The 19,335-nt window shown below is 52.2% G+C and overlaps 2 protein-coding genes and 1 long non-coding RNA gene across 9 annotated transcripts; 1 reads left to right on the top strand and 2 right to left on the bottom strand.

Annotated features, from left to right (window-relative positions):
• Positions 1 to 553: 553 nt before the first annotated feature.
• On the bottom strand, positions 554 to 5,283 carry KLK11 (kallikrein related peptidase 11). 5 transcript variants are annotated; one of them, XM_044931396.1, is made up of 6 exons: positions 4,904 to 5,283; positions 3,047 to 3,118; positions 2,523 to 2,683; positions 1,920 to 2,202; positions 1,231 to 1,367; positions 554 to 706 (listed from the first exon to the last, which is right to left on the bottom strand). In XM_044931396.1, the coding sequence occupies exons 2-6, from the start codon at positions 3,084 to 3,086 to the stop codon at positions 554 to 556; spliced, it is 774 nt and encodes a 257-aa protein (XP_044787331.1). In that variant the 5' UTR covers positions 3,087 to 3,118; positions 4,904 to 5,283. The 5 variants fall into 5 exon arrangements, with proteins under 5 accessions (XP_044787331.1, XP_025125850.1, XP_006080073.1 ...); XM_025270065.2 differs by having other exon boundaries at positions 3,047 to 3,121; positions 4,904 to 5,282; XM_006080011.3 differs by having other exon boundaries at positions 1,920 to 2,185; positions 2,527 to 2,683; positions 3,047 to 3,121; positions 4,904 to 5,279.
• Positions 5,284 to 5,923: 640 nt separating this feature from the next.
• KLK12 (kallikrein related peptidase 12) lies at positions 5,924 to 15,864 on the bottom strand. 3 transcript variants are annotated; one of them, XM_006080005.3, is made up of 6 exons: positions 15,635 to 15,864; positions 10,073 to 10,128; positions 9,316 to 9,475; positions 8,223 to 8,479; positions 7,184 to 7,317; positions 5,924 to 6,296 (listed from the first exon to the last, which is right to left on the bottom strand). In XM_006080005.3, the coding sequence occupies exons 1-6, from the start codon at positions 15,682 to 15,684 to the stop codon at positions 6,141 to 6,143; spliced, it is 813 nt and encodes a 270-aa protein (XP_006080067.1). In that variant the 5' UTR covers positions 15,685 to 15,864; the 3' UTR covers positions 5,924 to 6,140. The 3 variants fall into 3 exon arrangements, with proteins under 3 accessions (XP_006080067.1, XP_006080066.1, XP_006080068.1); XM_006080004.3 differs by having other exon boundaries at positions 8,223 to 8,482; positions 15,635 to 15,855; XM_006080006.3 differs by lacking the exon at positions 15,635 to 15,864 and adding an exon at positions 10,304 to 10,615 and having other exon boundaries at positions 8,223 to 8,482.
• LOC123330269 lies at positions 6,172 to 7,493 on the top strand. The gene is made up of 2 exons (XR_006546070.1): positions 6,172 to 6,893; positions 7,263 to 7,493. It is a non-coding gene; the product is annotated as an uncharacterized LOC123330269 (long non-coding RNA).
• Positions 15,865 to 19,335: the final 3,471 nt, after the last annotated feature.

The following is a 19,335-nucleotide window of genomic DNA, read 5'->3' on the forward strand; positions in this document are numbered from 1 at the left end:
GTCTTAATCAGGGCAGTATTGTTAAGAAATGATCCCTTGCTCCTCTTCCTTGCTGGCTGTGTGACCGTGAATAGGCAACTTCCTATCTCTGTGCCTTAGTTTTCCTCATCTGCAAAATGGGTGTAATAATAACAGCACCAACCTCGTACGGTTTTGTGAAGATTATGTCGGTCAACATATTTAAAAGCCCTGAGACCAGGGTCACACAGGGAGCATTCAAAAGATTCATTCCTTTAGTAAATATTTATTGAAACCTTAGTGTGTGCCAGGAATTGGGTTTGCAGCTGGAGGTACAATAGTGAACCAGACAGCTAGCTATTTTCACTCCCAGAGTCACAAGTTACAATGAGGCAGGAATAGAACCCAGGTCTCCTAATCCAAACCTCACATTGATTACTAAGTAACAGCATCTCTCGTGGTCAAGAAGGCCCCCCACCCCCCTCCAAAGTACATGAAGGGGGTCCTGGCTCAGGTTTCCTTATTAATAGAATGAACAGGAAACCACAGCCCCAAGTAGGGATTAGGGGATTGGGCTGTGATCAGCAGGTCCTGGCTAATTGTTCTTCATGGTCTTCTGGATCCAGTCCACATATTTGCAGACCTTTGTGTAAACACCAGGCTTTTTGGAGACAGCACATGGATCCTGGCCCCAGGAGATGATGCCTTGAAGAGACCCGTTACAGACCAGAGGGCCCCCAGAGTCACCCTGGAGATGGAGAAAAGAGAAACAGTTAGAAAGGAGGTGAGAGGGGAAAAGGTTCATGGTCTTCGGGAGGAGGTGGGGATGGTGTTGGAAGAGAGGTGGAGATTGAAGATGGGATTGGCTGTGGGATTGAGGATGAGGTTAGAGTTACGGGTGAGAACAAAGATAGGATAGAAAACTGACTAGGGGGGCTTCCCTGGTGGTCCAGTGGATAAGAATCAGCCTTCCAATGTAGGGGACGTGAGTTCAGTCTCTGGTCAGGAAACTAAAATCCCACACGCAATTAAGCCTGCGGTCCACAACTAGAGAAAGAATGATCTGTGGATGGTTGGGGCTGGAAATAGGGGTGGGGATGGGAGTAGAGCTGGAGATTGTGTTTAGGTGAGAAATGGGAACCAGGAGTGGAGCGGGATTGGGGGGTTGCCGGGGAAAGTTGGGGAATAAGGTTCTGGTTGCTGATGAAGATGCAACTGAGGTGGGAGTTGGAAATGGAAATGTGGTCAGAGACCCAGGCCCTGCCCTCTGACCTGGCAGGAGTCCTTGCCCTCTTTGCGGACACTGGCACACACCATGGTGTCTGTGATGTTGCCAGGGTAGGCGTCCTCACACTCCCTGTGCTTGATGATGGTGATGTTGGCGCATCGCAAGGTATGGGGCAGGTGCACTGTAGAGACGACATGAGGGGGCAGAGAGAATGAGAACCCCTGGTCCCCTTCCCTTCTCTGCGGGGCTGCCTCTAACCCCAGGAGAGAACCAAGGCCCTTTCTCTGCACCCAGCTCCCATCCTTCTTGCTTGCAGCCAACTCACCTCTCTGCTTGTAACGACAGTAACAGTAATGCCATTAAGTAAAATTCTTTATGTCAGTTGCTCTATAAATATTATCTCTTATCTAGACCTAGAAGGTGGGTGTGATTATTCTCATCTTATAGAGAAGCCACTTGCCTAAGGACCTACAGCTCTGCAGGTCGTAAATCTGAAACTGCACATCCGATCTGCTGAATCCAGGCCCCAAACGTTTGTCTCTGCCCTCCTCAGCCCTACTTTTCCACGCTTCCTTTCGGCTTATCCCACTATTGACACCCCCGGGTCGCTGCCTCTTGTATTACTGCAAGTTCTCGCCTTTGAAGGTTCCTCTAGTTCCCACTGTCCTTCCGCAATCATAACCACCGTGCCCCCCCCCCCACTCCCCATCACGTTCCCCTCTGGAGCCCCTACACTGGGGGCTGGACATGGTGCCCCAGCCGGAAATGAGGCAGTTGGCACCAGCGGGGACACAGTGCGGTGACACGGTGAGGGGTCGCACGGCCCAGGTGAGGTGGGCCGGGGTCACCATCTTCACCAGCATGATGTCGTTGCGGTGGTCTTTGTTGGGGAGGCTGTTGTTGAATTCTGGGTGGGGGAAGGACTCGGTGGCAGTTCGCGTCTGCTCACAGCCATCCTGCCGCTGGAGGCTGTGCGCTCCCAGGTGAACAACGTATCGGCTGAAGTGGGAGACACGCTACGGTCAGAGATGGAAGGGGAGGGAGACACAGGAGATGGAGAGAGGCGTGGTGGGGAGGGGGAGAGACGAAGAGAATGAGGAAGCGCGGCTCCACCTCCAACCTCGTCCCCATCGCCCACCACGACCTTATCCTCAAACCGACATCCGACCCCAGAGCCCAGCGCCATCCCGGCTTCCGAAATCCTTCATCCTCCTACCTTCAGTCTCAGCCCATCCCACCGTCGATCCCTGACCGCACCGTCCCCACCCGAGGCCCTCTCCACCCGTCTCTCCATCTCCAGCCGCCTCCCCTCCCGGCCCCGCCCCGGCCCCCGCACCCACGGCTTGCGGCAGTGGGCTGCCGTCAGGAGCCATCTGGGGGCGATGAGCGTGGCCCCGCAGAGCAGCCTCGTCTTCTGGAACAGAGCCACCTGCCAGGGCTGAGAATGAGGGGGGCACTCGTAGCCCTTGATGATTCTGGTCTCTCCCGCAACGTGCCCTAGACGAGGGTGGAGAAGCCAAAGAGGGGGCCCAGGCGTGAGAGGACTCCAGAAATGGGGGGAAGAGGATCATAATCCTGGAGGATGCACTGTGTGGACAGGCTGGGTATTAAATGAAATCCTTCCATACCAGTAGCCCCTCCTCTGGGACCCTCTTTGCCCTCTCCCTATTCTAGCTCTAAAGGGAATACACCTTTAGGTGGCAGGGGGCATCCAGGACTCATTATGACTCATCTACTCTTTCAGATGCCCTGTTATTCTGTATTTTTAATATCAGCTCCATCAGTGTCTACACACAGAGGGCTGGGAATCCTAGAGACTTGGGAGGCCCTTGCCCGTCCCCACCCCCACCCCCACCGTACCTGTCACCAGAGCAAACATGATTAATTGCAGAGTCATCATGGCCTGGAGCAGGGAGGGGCAGGCCCCAGGTTCTTCTGGGGACAAGAGGGGCAAGGAGTCACATCACTTCCTGGGGAGATGGAGGGCTGGTCTGTGACCCTCTCACCCCCTCGCCTGCTCCCCCAGCGAGAAACAGCCAGGTTTGCGGAATTTCCTGGTTCTCACAGCACCCCAACCTCCACATTTTAAAAATAAATCTCTACTATGGAGGGTGGCTTTGGAGGGGCCCAATCCCAGTTGGGGGCTTCCCCAGTGGCTCAGAGGTAAAGAATCTGCCTGCCAATGCAGGAGACTGGGTTCCATCCCTGGGTGGGGAAGATCCCCTAGAGAAGAAAATGGCAACGCACTCTAGTATTCTTGCCTGAAAAATCCCATGGACAGAGGAACCTGACGGGCTACAGTCCACGGGGTCGCAAAGAGTCAGACACTACTGGAGAGACTGAGGACATATGCATGCAATCCCAGTTGGAACCTCCAGAAGCTAGGGGAGGGCTTTGCCCAGGGCAAGGGATGGGCTGACCCTGTGTAGTCAGCCATGGGACCTCAGAGGCCCTTCTTGCCCACCTGAGACTTAGGGCCCAGCCAGCTGGATACGGGGGGATAAAGGGAACCAGGCTCCATTCAGAACCCACCCCAGAGCTATCTGGGGTGTAAGAGGGAGCTCAGCCTGGGACAGCATTCTGACCCCCACCCCTGCTGAACCCCTGCCCCTTGGGAGAACAGCTAGACAGGGCAGAGTGCAGCTGGTCAACTGGCCAGTGGGGGTGGGGGTGGAGGCTTGGACTAGGTGATGGAAGCTGGGGTCAGAGGACACTGAGATTGGGGTGGGGGGCAGCCTGCTGGAGACATAGATCAAGGCAGACAGACACAATCCCTCCACCCCGAGAAGGACGGAGCAGGAGGAATGATGCCAGGCAGAGGCCTGTTACCCTCAGCAGGGCGCCTTCCCTCTGCCCTCCCACCCCACCACCAGACTCACAGGCTCTGGGGCTGGGGCTCGGGGGGCAGCAGTGTGGCTGATGCAGCAGGTCTTGGAGCGGGAGGCACCAGGAAGGTGAGCAGGCAGGGGGTGGCCCAGGGCGGGCCCAGGATGACTGGCCTCCCAGCCATGCCTTAGCACCCGGCGGGCAGGGTGCGGGGGGCACGCCCCAGCCTGGCCCGGGCTCTTGGATGTGTTGCCCACCTGCCACTGTTGCGTCCCCAGGTCTGTCTGCTCTGTGCATCTGTGTCCCCTCACACGCCTGCGCCCATCTGTCTGTCTGCTCCTTTCCAGTCACTGTGAATCTGCCTTCATCTCTCCCACTTTTCTATAATTCTCTGTGTGTATGTGTGTGTGCCATTTTTCTTTCTGATCCTTTCTCTCTCTTTATCCAACACTGTTTTTCCCTCCCAGTCTCTGCACGTCTCCTGTAATTCTTTCCATCTTTCTTTGTGCCTCTCTCTCGTCTCTGCCTCCCTCCATCCCTGTCCTTTCGTCTCTCCCCACATCCATGTCTAAATCCCTCTCAGTCCTCCTCCTCTTCCAGTCTGTCTGTGTCTCCTGTCCTTGCTCCTCCCCCCTGGCCCCTTCCTTCACTGTTCCAAGGAGTGGGGTGGGGGGACTCGGGCATCACACAGGTGGGGCTGCTGCCAGGTGGAGGGGCAGGCAGGAGGGTGGGGGAGGCAGGTTGGGGCCTGTGGGATTCCAGGCCCAGGAGAGGGAAATCCGCCCTGGGCGGGCACCCCCCCCCCCCCACTCCGAGGGCTCCTCTGGGGCTTCACTTCCCTGCCCACCCTTCTCCCAGGGTCCTCGGGAGCCAGCTGTGGCCCTTACTCACTCTGTGACCTAGGTCCGATGACTTCCGGAATCTGAGCCAGCTCAGCTTCCTCCTCTGCAAAACTCAAGTGCCGATCCCTACTTCTGCAGGCTTGTTTATTATCACTTAGATCTCCCTCTGTCTTGCCCTCCTCTCTCCCCTAATGAGATGTGAAGCAAGACTAGGGGATAGGCTTGGGTTCTGACAGCAGCCAGCCTTGGCCCCAAATCTGGGCACTGCCTCTTCCTACCACAGTGACGTGGGATGAAGGACTCCACCCGGCTGAGGCTCAGTTTCTTCGTCTGTGAGGTGGGGGTGACAGCCCTACCTCAGGGGGTTGGGATGAAGACTCAGGGAGAGCCGGGTACAGCAGGCATCCAGCAAAATGTTGCCACGGCTGTCCTGATCGCCCCTCTCCCTCTCCCATTTCAAGTGTCCCTTCCATTCATTGGGGAGAAGAAATTCTCTTTCTAACTTCTGGAGAGGTTATGAAGACTGACCCTAAGAGGTGGGCAGAACTATTTTAAGACCAAGGCTGGGTCCTCTTGCTTTCTAGGGCTAAACCCCCTGTCTATCATCACAGAGATCAAAATAGACCTGCACCCCACATTAAATATAACACATGCTCAACTCCGGCTGAGCCAAGTTGCAGCTGGCTTGTGGGAAGAATGTTATGTTTTATAGACATTTAATTAAATGCTAGTGAATTTTGATCTGGCAGCTTTCATTTGGTATTTTGGAGCTGACAACCTTGTCCCCTCACCGCCCCCCCCCCCCCCCCATCACACACACACACACACACACACACACCCCGCCCCATGTCAGGTCCTTCATGGCCCTTTGAAAAGTTTATAAGCTCTAAACTTGTAAGTTCCTGTTGTGGCAGATGGAGAAAAATGGCCTTAATTTCTAATGTAATTTTCTCTAGTGCATTCACGTGAGGCTCCTGAGGGAAAACCCTTAACCTCTCTCATCTTTATTTCAGCACCTATGGGGAGGGTAACTGATGAGCCCTCCCTCTAATCTCAACCAGCAGAGGGATTCGAATAGACACAGCCCCTCCTCCAGGTTTATTTATTCCAGACAGTCACACACTTCCTTCCGCTTCAACCGTGGGTCTTAGGAGGGCTGGCTGGAGTTGGGAGTTCTGCCAAGAAGATCCCCTGCTCAGGAAGAGTGGGAGCTAGAGGTGACGATGGAGATGGTGTTGGCGCTCAGAGTGGCCCCCAAGCTGAGGTATGACGATGCAGACAGCAGGTCAGTTGCTCCTCATGACCGTCTGGATCCAGTCCACGTATTTGCAAACATTGGTGTAGACCCCTGGGATGCCTTCTTGTCCGCAAGGCCCCACGGATCCCCAGGACACCAGACCCTGAAGGACCCCGCCACACACCAGGGGACCCCCGGAATCACCCTGGAAGACAAGAGGTTAAGGAGCATGGTATGAACATGGGGAAACCCTGTTCCAGTTTGCCTCCTGCCCCCTCACCCATGTCTTGGGCCTTGAGGACGGTGGCTCCAAGACTTGTCATCAGAGAAAACAAGCATAGCCACGTTCCCAGAGGACAACAGTGACTAGAGAAGAACACGTTGTCCCTAGGAGCCAATCCCAGGGAAGGAGGGCGGGCCTCTATGCCAGGGCAGAGGGTTCTCTCAAAGACAATGGCTGAGCCCTGACCAATGAAGGAAGAGAGTACGGGCACCAATGACCAATCCCAGTGGGGGAGGGCGGGACTCCATGCGGGCTCAAGGAACATGGCTGGGGCCCTGACCAATGAGGGAAGAGGACACCGGTACCAGTGACCAATGGTAGAGAAAGAGGACTGGACATCTCAAGAGTCCTCTCCAGGGCTCTGGCTGAGGCCCTGGCCAGTAGGGAGGGGCAGTCTTCTAGCTGGAGGACCAACAGGACAAACTAGCCGGATTGAGATGAGAGAGCCCTCCAGCCCCTCTCTCCTGCTCCATCCAGGAATCGTTCTCACCTGGGCCAGCACCAACAGGAGGATGGATGGTATGGGGAAGACTCAGGACTGGAGAGACACGCGGTCACCTGCCTGAGCTCCGAATGTCCGCTACCTTTTGCTCTCCCTCCCTTTGTGCCCCACCCCAAATCTCTCCTGCTCTGTACCTGCGCTCCATCTCTCTGCCCTCCACTCCCTGGCACCTTCTGTGCCTCTCCTTCTTTCTGACCTCTTCTCTCTCTCCGGTTCCCCTGACTTGCCCTCTCTGCCCCCCACCCCCACCCCACCCCGTTCTCCCTCCCCTCCCTCCCTTCCTGGGTGTTGCCTGCAAGTCGCTCACCTGGCAGGCATCCTCCCCAGCTTTGCCGCCCGCACACACCATGTTGTCAGTGATTCTCCCTGGGAACACTGCCCGGCAGGTGGCATTGGAGACGATGGAGAGGCTGAGGCACTGGAGTCGGTCTGGGAACGGGCCTGGAGATGGAAGATGGATGCTGGAGGATCCCCCAGTGCTTCCCTCATCCCGCCACCACCCCCCCCACTCCCAAAGAGGCCTCACGGAAGCCCGATACAAGTTTATCCTCCACCCCCTCCCTGTGACCTCCAAGACAATCCTTGGGCCTTTAAATTTCAGATGATTTGATTACATAGTGGCTCTTGATTTCCATTCATTGGCCCAGTCCCCCCCGACCTTTAGCCTGTGACTCAGTTACAGTGACTCCGGACCTGACCTTCTCCTTCAATCCCAGCTACTGTGACCTTTGACCTTCAACCTTTTAAAATAACCCTTTGAGCCCACCTTGGCCTCACGTCTTCTCTCTGTCTCTGTCTTCCTTGTCTTCACCTTAACCTCTGACCTCAGCTCTGCATCCTGTAAACCACTGGTTCCTACTCCAAAGTGGCCTCTGATCCTAGTTTACTTGACCCCAGACTCCATGACCTCTAACCCTTGGCTCCACACACCAAACCCTATGGCTTCCAGTCCCAGACCGGTGACTCTTGCTGGAACCCCAGTTTCCATCCTCAGATTGCAGCCGACATCTGGGTCCCATGACCTCAACTCCACAGTGACCAACACCAGAGTCCATGACCCATGACCCCAAGATTCTATTATCTATGACTTTTTCTCTAGTCTGATGACCCTTGACATCTCTCTGCCTCTAACCTCATCCCTGACCCATGACTTCCGACTCTATATTCAACCACTGAAACACTTTGACTCCCAAGGCCCTTGATGCACCATATTCTCAGATCCCAGGGCATGATCCTGATAGGGGACCATTTACCCATCCTTCCTCTGAGAAGGCAAGACCCTTGACCTCTCACCCTATACCCCCAGCTCTGTCCCTCCTGACCCCTGACCCCGGGACCCCCTTAACTCCATGGGTGGTTGGTGGTGCCCCAGCCTGAGATGTGGCACTCGGTGCCAGCTGTTGCACAAGTCGTGGGCAGGGGCAGGGGCTGGACGCTGGTGGTCAGCCGGACAGGGGTGCCCAGTCGCAGAAGCCGGAGGTCATTGTCATGGTTCCCCAGGTTGCCTCGGTAGCTGGGGTGGGTCACCGAGAGGCCACTGCGTCGGATCTGTTCCGTCCAGTCCAGTTTGCTCAGGCTGTGTTCTCCCAGGCGCACCCAGTACCTGCTAGGGGGGCATGGCGGGTGGTGGTGGGCTGTCCCAGGGCTCCCAGACCCCCTGCCCCTCTCTACCACTCGGCATCTTGATGGCTGTTCTCTTGCTCCTTCATTCCCTTGCTCTCACTCTCTCTGTCTCTTCCCATCTCTTGGTCTCTATTTCCATTGCCGTCTCTCCTTCTCTAGCGTTCGTCCTATTTGTCCTCTCCAAGCCACTGTGTCACTTTCTGCTTCTGATTCTCTTAGCTGGTGATGCCCACGGAGGCAGGGGCATCCGTTGGTCCTGTTCACTGCCCCATTCCTCCCACCCAGCAGAAGGCCTGGGTCATCACTACTGTCAGCCAAATGAAGGGGGAAATAATGAGTAGGTTCTGTTTGTCTTGCTGGTGTCCCTCCCTGTCCCCACATCTCTCTGTCTCTCCATCCATATCTGAGAGCATCAGACTTATAAAGCCCAATCCCCTCATTTTACAGATGGGACCACTGAGGCCCAGAGAGGTACCGGATATAGCCTTTGACACTGCACAGAGAGTTTGGGTCAGACATGGGCCCACGGTTCAGACTGGGCCAGGGAACGCTGGACTGGTGACACACACCATGTAGGAAGGAAATGAGCCATGAGGGAATGTAGGGCCTGGGTGGGCAGGTTGCAAGACCCCTGCCCTCCACCCCACAGCTCCCCACCCAGGTCCACCCCAGGCCCATTGTGAGGAAGTTCTACTTCCGGTCTAACCTCAGGCTCTCTTGTTGCAGGACCATCTCCTTACTCCTGTGAGCCCCTTCCCTCCCCATCACACTCCCTTTGACCACCCTAAGTAGGGAGGCTCCCAGGTGGGGGCTTACCTGCCGCTGCAGTGAGCAGCTGTGAGAACCCACCTGCGATCAATGAGGACCCCCCCACAGCGCAGACGGGTGCCCTCAAACAGCCCCACCTGCCAAGGCTGAGAGTGAGGGATGCACTCTGTGCCGTTAGTGATCTTCTCTTGGGCCTCGTGGCTGAACCCTGAGGCAGGGACACAGGGCAGAGAGACAGGGGTCAGAGGCTTAGAGACTGTGGATCAGATAGAAAGAGGGGCACGCAGCTCTGGTGCACACAAGCAACAACTAGGTAGTCTGCGTGCCTCAATGAACGATCCCGCATGAGCCACGAAGATCCCACGTGCTGCAACCAAGATCCGATGTGGCCAAATAAATAAATTTGAAAAAAAAAAAGAGGGACACAGAATGGGCAAGAGAAAGGCAAGAGAAAGAAACAAGAAACTGAGATGGTGGAGGCCGGGGGGCAGGCCAAAGGCAGGGAGACACAGACCCATGATACACCGAGAGAGACACACTGAAACACTCAGAGACACAGAGAGGAAGAGAGAGGAGAGAGATGCTTCAAGACAGAGAGAAATAGAGATTCAGAGACAGAAAGGACAGAGATGTGGTGACAGGGAGAGACAGAGGGGAGATGGGCTGGAGGACGGAGGAAGAGAGAGAGGCACATGACCCCGGGAGATGGAAATGAATGGAGGCATAGATCTGCCAGCCGCCCTCCCCTCCTCAGTGCTCGGCATTCACATGAGGGAGGCACCCACCTTCCCTCCGGGGAACTCACCAACGAAACACAGGAGCAAAAAGATGCTGGCCCTCATGGTGGACCACTTCCAGGTTCTGGGGGGGACAAGATGCAGCATCTCAGAGATGGCAAGTGGACCCTCCCATTCCCATCCCTTCCACCAGCAACTCCATGAGGAGGGGACGGTCCACACGCCCATCCTTCTCTGTGGCCATCCCCCCACGGGTCACCCCCGCCTCCAGCACTGGTGTCTGCCTGCCTCCTCCTCACCTGGTCTCTCTGCTTGCCGACTCCTCCAGGTGTCTGTCGCAATCAGCCTGTCTGTCTCTCTCTCTCTGCTATCTCTGCCCACCCACCAGCTCGCCCTTTCATCTGCCAGCTACCCTGCCAGTCCACGCTCCCGCGGTCCACCTGTCATGCTGTCCACCTGTCCCCCTCCTTCTGTCTGTCCCAGACCAGCGGCTGACACAGCTTTTAACTCTCTTTGTCCCAGCCCATGCTGTTTTTCCGGGTTGAGGGAAGGGGACAAGGAAGTCATGGGGTGGGGTGCCCTCTAATCCCAGGGAAACTCTTCTAGGCTAATGACACTTGACTGAGATTTACAGTTGAGTGGAGGGGGGAGGGGGCCCGGATGACTCTGGAGGGAAGACCCAGCCCCTCTCCTTCTCCCCTCCTCTCCAGACCGGCCAGCAGCCAGTGACTCACGGCCATCTGGGAGCCGAGTTCTAATCCTGACTCCAGTGACAAGCCTCAGGGAGGGTTGGGGCGGTGGATCCCTGGGACTCTTCCTCCGAGAGGTGCAGGGAAGGGTGGAAATGAGAGTCAGGGAAACCGAGGGCAGAGAGAGCCCGAGAAAGAAGAGGTGGAAAGGGAAGAGGTTTCAAAATAGGTGAGACAGAGGAATTTCCAAACCGGGATCCAAGGAAGTCTGGTTCTAATGGAAGTCTTAAAATGCGCAAACAATTCTTTTCCTGCCTTTCAGAGCACAGGTCTTATGATATCAGGTCGATTTATCTAATTCCATGAAAATTTTTTTGCATGGGGACTTCCACTGAGAAAGAAATGGAATAGGAAACGGGGAGGGTGAAAGAGATTTAGGGCAGAGTCCTTCTCTCTCATTCTCTTTCTGCCATCATCTTTTTTTTTTTTTAATTCACATGACATAAAATCTAGCTTTTGGGGACTTCTGTGGTGGTCCAGTCCCCAATGCAGGAGACATGGGTTCGATCCCTGTTCAGGGAACTAAGATTCCACAATCTTCAGAGGAACTAAGCCCACTATGAAAGATCCTGCGTGCTGGAACTAAGACCCAACATAGCCAAATAAATAAATAGATACTTTTAAAAAATCCAGCCTTTGAACCAGTTTAAAGTCGACCATGCAGTGAATTTTCCTGTACTCAGAATGTTTTGCAACCCTCACCACCATCTAATTCCAGAATATTTTCATCACCCCCAAAGAACACCCTCTACCTGTTAAGCTGGTGCCTATCCACTGATGAATGGACAAATAAAATGTCTGTCCCTACTATGGGGTTCATGGGTGTTAAGTCACTTCAATTATGTCTGACTCTTAGCGACCCTATGGACTGTAGCCCACCAGGCTCCTCTGTCCATGGAATTCTCTAGGCAAGAATACTGGAAGTAATCCCACTGCTGGGCATACACACTGAGGAAACCAGAATTGAAAGAGACACGTGTACCCCAATGTTCATCGCAGCACTGTTTATAATAGCCAGGACATGGAAGCAACCTAGATGTCCATCAACAGATGAATGGATAAGAAAGCTGTGGTACATATACACAATGGAGTATTACTCAGCCATTAAAAAGAATACATTTGAATCAGTTCTAATGAGGTGGATGAAACTGGAGCCTATTATACAGAGTGAAGTAAGCCAGAAAGAAAAACACCAATACAGTATACTAACGCATATATATGGAATTTAGAAAGATGGTAATGATAACCCTGTATACGAGACAGCAAAAGAGACACTGATGTATAGAACAGTCTTTTGGACTCTGTGGGAGAGGGAGAGGATGGGATGATTTGGGAGAATGGCATTGAAATACGTAAAATATCATATATGGAACGAGTCGCCAGTCCAGGTTCGATGCACGATACTGGATGCTTGGGGCTGGTGCACTGGGACGACCCAGAGGGATGGTATGGGGAGGGAGGAGGGAGGAGGGTTCAGGATGGGGAACACATGTATACCTGTGGCGGATTCATTTTGATATTTGGCAAAACCAATACAATATTGTAAAGTTTAAAAAAAAAAAAAAAAAGAATACTGGAGTGGGTTTCCCTGTCTCCCTCCAGGGGATCTTCCCCACCAAGGGATCGAACCTGCGTCTCTTACATCTCCTGCATTGGCAGGCTGGTTAGCACCACTTGGGAAGCCCACTATATATTCAACTATTAATATGAAAGGAACAAGTACCGATGTGTGCTATACATGGAGAAGGGCTTCCCTGGTGGCTCAGTTGGTAAAGAATCCGCCTGCAATGCAGGAGACCCAGATTAGATCCCTCAGTGGGGAAGATACCCTGGAGAAGGAAATGGCAACCCACTCCAGTATTCTTGCCTGGAAAATCCCATGGACAGAGGAGGCTGGCGGGGTACAGTCCATGGGGTTGCAAAGAGTCAGACACAACATAGCAACTAAACCAGCATCATACATAGGTAAACCTTGATAACACTGTGGAGAGTGAAAGAAGTCGGTCACAAAGGACCACAAACCATACGATCTCGTTTATATGAAATGCCCAGAAAAGGCAAACTGATGGAGACGGAAAGTGGTTCAGTGGTCACCTGGGGCTGCAGGGAGTGGGGATGGGGAATGAGTGCTTGGCAGTTCTCTTTGACACACAGACTTGCAGCTTGTGGCTTCCACATAAAGCCAGTTCCTTTCTGTAGCTGGAGGCTCAAAGAGGACAGACCTCCTGCTTTCAAGAAAAGCACCAAGAGCCTTTGTCACCTCTCCCAGGGAGCCCCCCAGAGCTCTCAAGTCCCTGTGCCTCACACTTTCCTCTTGGGCATCATCATAAGCTCACTATGAAGCCCATTTTTAGGGAGAACTCAGGGGTGACGTCCCCGAGCACGGAGACCACCATAGGTGAGGAAACTGAGGCAACTGAATGAAGTCGCTTGCTCACAGTCACGCAGCTGAGAAGAGGCAAAGCTGGAGTCAGAGCCCAAGCAGACTGGCTCCAGAACTTGTATTGTTAATCATTTCCCAAGTATGCGAATGAACGAAAGAATGACTAACTGAAGGAATATACATGTGGATGTTGCTGTGGGTTTCAAAGAAAGAGGGTGAGCTTATGGAAATGTACAGACTGGGTTGAAACCTCAGCTCCTCTCGTGACTCACTGGGGACCATGGGACACTCTCTTGTCTTGTCCTCTATTTGCCCATCAGAAAAATGGGTCTGGGAGGAAGCTAAATGTTTACCCACCACTTCCCCTTGGGGTCATCAAACAAGGCAACAAAAGATGAATGGGAGGGGAGAAAATAAATTAGGAGTTTGGGATTAACATAAACACACCACTATATATAAAATAGGAAAAAAAAACCCAAACAAGGACTGCTGTATAGCACAGGGAACTATATTCAATATCTTGTAATAACCTACAATGGATAAGAATCTGAAAAAGTATATATGAATATATATATATATATATATATATATATGAATCACTTTGCTGTATACTTCAAACTAACATAACAATGTAAACCACACTTTGCCGGGAGCCACCATGGGAGATCCCACCCATGACAAAGGTCATGCAGAGAGAACCTGACAGGCAAAGGCGGATCAGGCCTCAGGGGACCCCCTGGATCTGCTCGAGCATCTACCCCAAAACCAGAATCTGTCTGTCTTACTATTTTGTGCCTTTCACCAACTCTTCTGTCATTAACAGGGGGCTATCCCCGACCACCTTTCTCTGGAAAAAGTCAACTTAGGGCTTTAGTTAATAAGTCTCCAGGGCATGAAAGGAATATTTCTATTTTAACCCCTCTGTTGGCATTCTAGCTTGCCTGACAGGTTTATCCATACTCTTGCAATTAACACACATGATTGTTCACAACTCCCCAACCTTGAAAGGCACGGGAAGCCAAAACATTCTAAAAGTCCTAATGAGCATAGAGTCCTTTAAGGGATGAAAAATTATTAGAATAGATAGTACTGGTAAAGGGCTTCATTACAGGGCCAATGCTTGCTGCCAAGTGCCCATATCCCTTATCCATTGTGCACCTGGGAGTGCATCAGTTAACATATTTGGAATGTTAAAAAAAACATGTAGCAGCCTTGGAATTAACCACATCAGACCTTTGAGCTAATTGGTTCTTTCTTTGTTGTGACCCACTGCACCTTTGCTCCGTGAGAATGTAACTCTGTTTAGTACTTTCTGAGGCTGGGAGAAATAAAGAAGAAACACTTGAAGGGAAAACAAGTTTTCTGGCTGATCAGGCTTTATCAAAAAAGGGTCATAAAATGTCCACAGGCCTCCAAGGCCAGAAGATATTGTACACAACATTGTTTATGGGAAAGGTATGCAGAAAAAATCCTGGTTTCGATAAAGACAAAACAGATGTAATGTTTGGGCTGACTCTGTATGACTTTGTATCTTTCATTTCCCTCTATGTACAAGTCAAGGTATAAAAGTTCCAAAATAAAGTTATGGGCCTCGCTCACTGAAGCTTGGTCTCCCCGTGTCATTCTTTTTTTCTTTTCTCTCCTTTTCTCTCTCTGTTCTTCTTTCAGGATGATTCCTTGGAACACAGGAGCTTTATTGGCTTTCTGTGTAAACCAAGGAAGATCAAGCCTCTTTCTCTTCCCTTTTTACTTTCCTTATCGCCTATGCCGTCATCCTGAGGGTACCCCGGATCCTGCTGGGGCTGGACTCCGGCAACACTTCAAGAAAAAAATGTACACAAACAAAAAAGATGTTTGGGGGCACTTTCCTGGTGGTCCAGTAGTTAAGAATCAGTCTGCCAATCCAGGGGACATGGGTTCAATCCCTTGCCCGGGAAGATCCCACATATCTCGGGGCAACTAAGTCCGTGTGCCTGACTGCTGAAGCCTGCGAGCCCAATAGCCCAAGCTCTGCAGCAGCATGAGAAGCCTCCGCAATAAGAAGCCTGAGCTCTGCAACTAGAGAGTATAACCCGGCTCGCTGCAACTAGAGAAAGCCCACACACAGCAACAACAAAGACCCAGCACAGCCAAAAATCAAGAAAAAAATTTTCAGTAATGATGGATGGGATATCATGTATGCTAAATGCAGACATGAGTAAGATTGCTCCTATCCATTTATTTCTTTTTATAAAGAAGGGACTTTCAAAGCTGACAGATGACAGAATCTTTCTGCAGTCTTCAGTTCATCCTTACACCTCTCTCTCATTCTATTTCTGTCTCATTGATTCACTCAACAGACATTCTGCGGTTGCCCTGTGTACCTACCTGATCCTCTGCTGGGTGATGCTGGGGTCACAGAATTTAATCAGAACCCATAGCGCCACACCCCCTCCCAGGCATTGCCTTGTTTTTCTACCATCCTTCCCTGCAAAACTTTTCCATGGAGATCTACTCACTGTTTGCACCCCACAGCCACAGTCTTTCTTGGGTCTCCAGAGATTTCCATGTTGCACAATCCAACGGTCACCTGTCTGTCCCCGTCTTACTCAAGCTTTGGGCAGGATTCAAAACACGGCCAGCACCTCCTCTCCCGACTTCCTTCTGGGACACCATGCATTTCTGGTTTCCCTCCTACTCCTGACTCTCCTTCCCAGCCTCCCTCATGAATAGGACCTTTTTCCTCCATCAGTGTTGGTACAAACAAGGGTGTTCCCAGGGCTCTGTCCTAAGCCGTGCCCTCTGCCCCTGAGTGTGTACAGCTGACAGTTTCACCCATCACCTGGGGCAGGTTGGTTCTCAGGTCTCTCCCCAGCTTTATTCCTGAGCATCCCACAGCCCACTAGACAAGCTAAACCTACCTTGCCATCTCTCCTCACCGACCTGTTCTCAGACCCTACACTTTCCATCTTTGTGGTTGGCTCCACCATCCACCTGGTCCCCTGCCCAGATTCTTCTCTCTGGAACCCAGCTTCTTTTCTCTCACTCTCTTCGCAGACCAGCCCTTGTAGTTTTTCTGTTTTTGCATTACAGAAAGAACAATGCACAGAACACAGTGGGCTACAGGACTGCCAGACCCAATCACCACCCGATTACTGGGCTGCCTGATGCCAGCCCATGACTGTTTCTGAAACAAGGCAAGAGAAAGAAGACAAGATCTTTCCACCTTTGCTCCCCATCACTACCCCTAACTGCGAGCCCTCCTCTTACAGAATCCCCCAGATTCCTCACGGAAGGTGGGGGTGGGAGGGCACAGTTCTTGAGGCGCAAGCCTACTTGTTCTCCCATCCAACAGCTGAGGATTAAAGCCACATTTCTATTCCCTCCGAACTCTGTGTTTTTCTTTTCCGTCTTTTCGGCAGGGAGAGAAAGGGAAGATTTTGGCGCCATCATCCTCCCCAAAGATGGCTTCGAACACTTCCTCCTCTGCATCTTTGAAACCTGGCTCCCGAGCTCAGGCCCTCTGCAGCCGTCGCCCTCGGGCATGCCCACAGCCCATCTCCCTCTGTGTCCCCCAGGAGCTCTGCATCTTACCCCTGGGTTATCTCAAGGAGGCCCCACCACCTACCGATTAACTAGGCTGAATCCAGACACTGTCCTCCTTCTTACCCCTCCTCACACTGTTCCTCTTGTCTCTGATTCTCTCAAGCCCTAACTTGGCCCCAACTAGCCTTGTTCCCTCCTCCTAGACCCTCACCCAAGTCATCTACCTGGATTCTCAGCCTCTGACTGCCCCTCCCCACCTAGTCCACCACTCAGAAAGCCCTGGAGGGATCCTTCTACATCTAGAGCCTTCTCTGGTCCAGCTCACAGCCCTCCTGTGGGTCCCTGGTATGCACTTGATTTTCCTCCTGGATTCTGGTCATGGAGGTTTTAAAAATTTTTGGAATTTCCCAAGTGGTAGGGGAAGGAGGCTGAGCGGTGAAGAATTGATGCTTTGAACTGTGGTACTGGAGAAGACTCTTGAGAGTCCCTTGGACAGCAAGGTGATCAAACCAGTCAATCCTAAAGGAAATCAACCCTGAATAATCATTGGAAAGACTGATGCTGAAGCTGAAGCTACAATACTTTGGCCATCTGATGCAAAGAACTGACTCATTGGAAAAGACCCTAATGCTGGGAAAGATTGCGGGCCGGAAGAGAAGAGGACGACAGAGGATGAGATGGTTGGATGGCACCACCGACTCTATAGACATGAGTATGAGCAAACTCCAGGGGACAGTGAAGGGAAGGGAAGCCTGGCATGCTGCAGTCTATGGGGTTACAAAGAGTTGGACACAACTTAGCGACTAAACAGCAACATACATAGAAAAGCACGAAATTCACTAACTAGAGATGTTTGTTTTTCTTTATTTAACAGTAATCTTTTGATGCTTCAACTACCTGGTTTTTGTTGCAAAAACTGCTGTGTATCCTGGCTCCTCCCTTATTTCTTGGAAAGTCCCCTGGAGATCTCTGAGAGGCTGTCTTCTGGGGCTAAGTCCTCAGTATGTTTGTCAAATAAAACATAATTCTCAGCTTTAAGGTTGTGTGTTTTTTTTTCAGTTGACAAGGTGGTGGCCCTAGCTAGGCTCCCACTCACAGTACCAACTGTGGTCACCCCTCAGAGGTGGAAATGACCCTTTGGTGCATGTGCGGCATCATGAATCATGACATCTGAACCAACCCTTGGATGAGGAAGTCCATCCTATTTCTGTGGGAGCAACTACATTATTCTTCATTATCCCTTCCTCCTGGGCTTCCCAGGTGGGGCTAGTGGTTAAGAACCCCACCTGCCAATACAGGTGATATAAGAGACTCAGGTTCAATCCTTGGGTCAGGAAGATCCCCTGGAGGAGGGAATGGCAACCCACTCCAGTATTCTTGCCTGGAGAATCCTCAGGGACAGAGGAGCCTGGTGGGCTACGGTCCAGAGGGTCGCAACGAGTCAGACACAGCTGAAGTGACTTAGCACGCATGCGTGTTCCCTTCCTCCAAAAAGCCTGACTTGAGTGTCCAACCTCCTCAACCCGGTCACAATCCATCTGCTTCTTTCATCTTAACATTGAATTTGTTAGGATGAAATTGTGGGCTCATATGCCCATTGCTCCCATTCACCTGGTGAGTCCAGCCTAGTCCCTTAAACAAGGCCTCACCTAGACTTCCCCGGTGGTCCAGTGGTTAAGAATCCGCCTGCCAATGCAGGGCACATGAGTTCGATCCCTGGTCTGGGTAGATCCCACATGTGGCGGGGCAACTAATCCCGAGCACATACCTACTGAAGCCTGCACATCCTTGCGTCTGTGGCCCGCAACAAGAGAAGCCACTGCAGGGAGAAGCCGGTTCGCCACAGCCAGAGAGTAGCCCCCTCCACTCAGCACAGCTAGAGACAAGCCCGTGCAGCAACGAAGACCAAGTACAGCCAAACAATTAATTAATTTAGCAAAAAATGAAACCAAACAGGGCCTCACAAGTGGGGCAGTGGCTCAGCTTGGTCTGGACCTGCATCCTTCCAGACTTGCGGGGTGGGGGTGGGGCGAGGAGGGGGGTGGTGGATGGGAAGGAATGTCCCTGGGGATGTTCTCAGAGGAGAAATACAGGAAGGTGTCTCCATCAGTCTGGAGGGATTCGACTCACTGCTGGATTGTCTTTAGGTCCACACGGCTATAAAATGGGGGAGCTGATATTTCCCCAACTGGGGCCTTGAGAGAAAGATCTGAGAGGGCGTTATCTGCTGGACTGATGACAGAAGTGTTGTTCTCTTTTTGCTTTGGTCTCCCCCTTCCCCACCACCCATCTTTTCACCTCCTCTCTTCCTCCACATGCCTCCAAATTCCTTCTTGCACAGGATCTCATTGTTATTAAAAATCCCCCTGGGGCAAAACAGGAAGGAGTCGGCAAGAGGTTACAAAGTCCCAGGATATGCAAGGGAGGCAGGCTGTACGAACAGCCTGCCACCTGGCTGGCCTTCTTGAATTAAAGTCCTGTTGGCAATCAGAGCCTCCTGCTCAGGTACGTCATTATTTTCTGTTCTGCTAGAAGGATTGGGCCGCCGCCTCCTGTTCTCAGATCTGCAGCTGCCACCCAAGGCGACCTGCTCCGGGCTGGATTCTTGGAGACACCGCACCATAACAATGACATCAATAATAAGAACAATAATACTCGTGACAGCTGCCACTTA

Source organism: Bubalus bubalis, chromosome 18 (assembly GCF_019923935.1).
Source record: "Bubalus bubalis isolate 160015118507 breed Murrah chromosome 18, NDDB_SH_1, whole genome shotgun sequence".
In the NCBI taxonomy this organism is placed as follows: domain Eukaryota; kingdom Metazoa; phylum Chordata; class Mammalia; order Artiodactyla; family Bovidae; genus Bubalus; species Bubalus bubalis.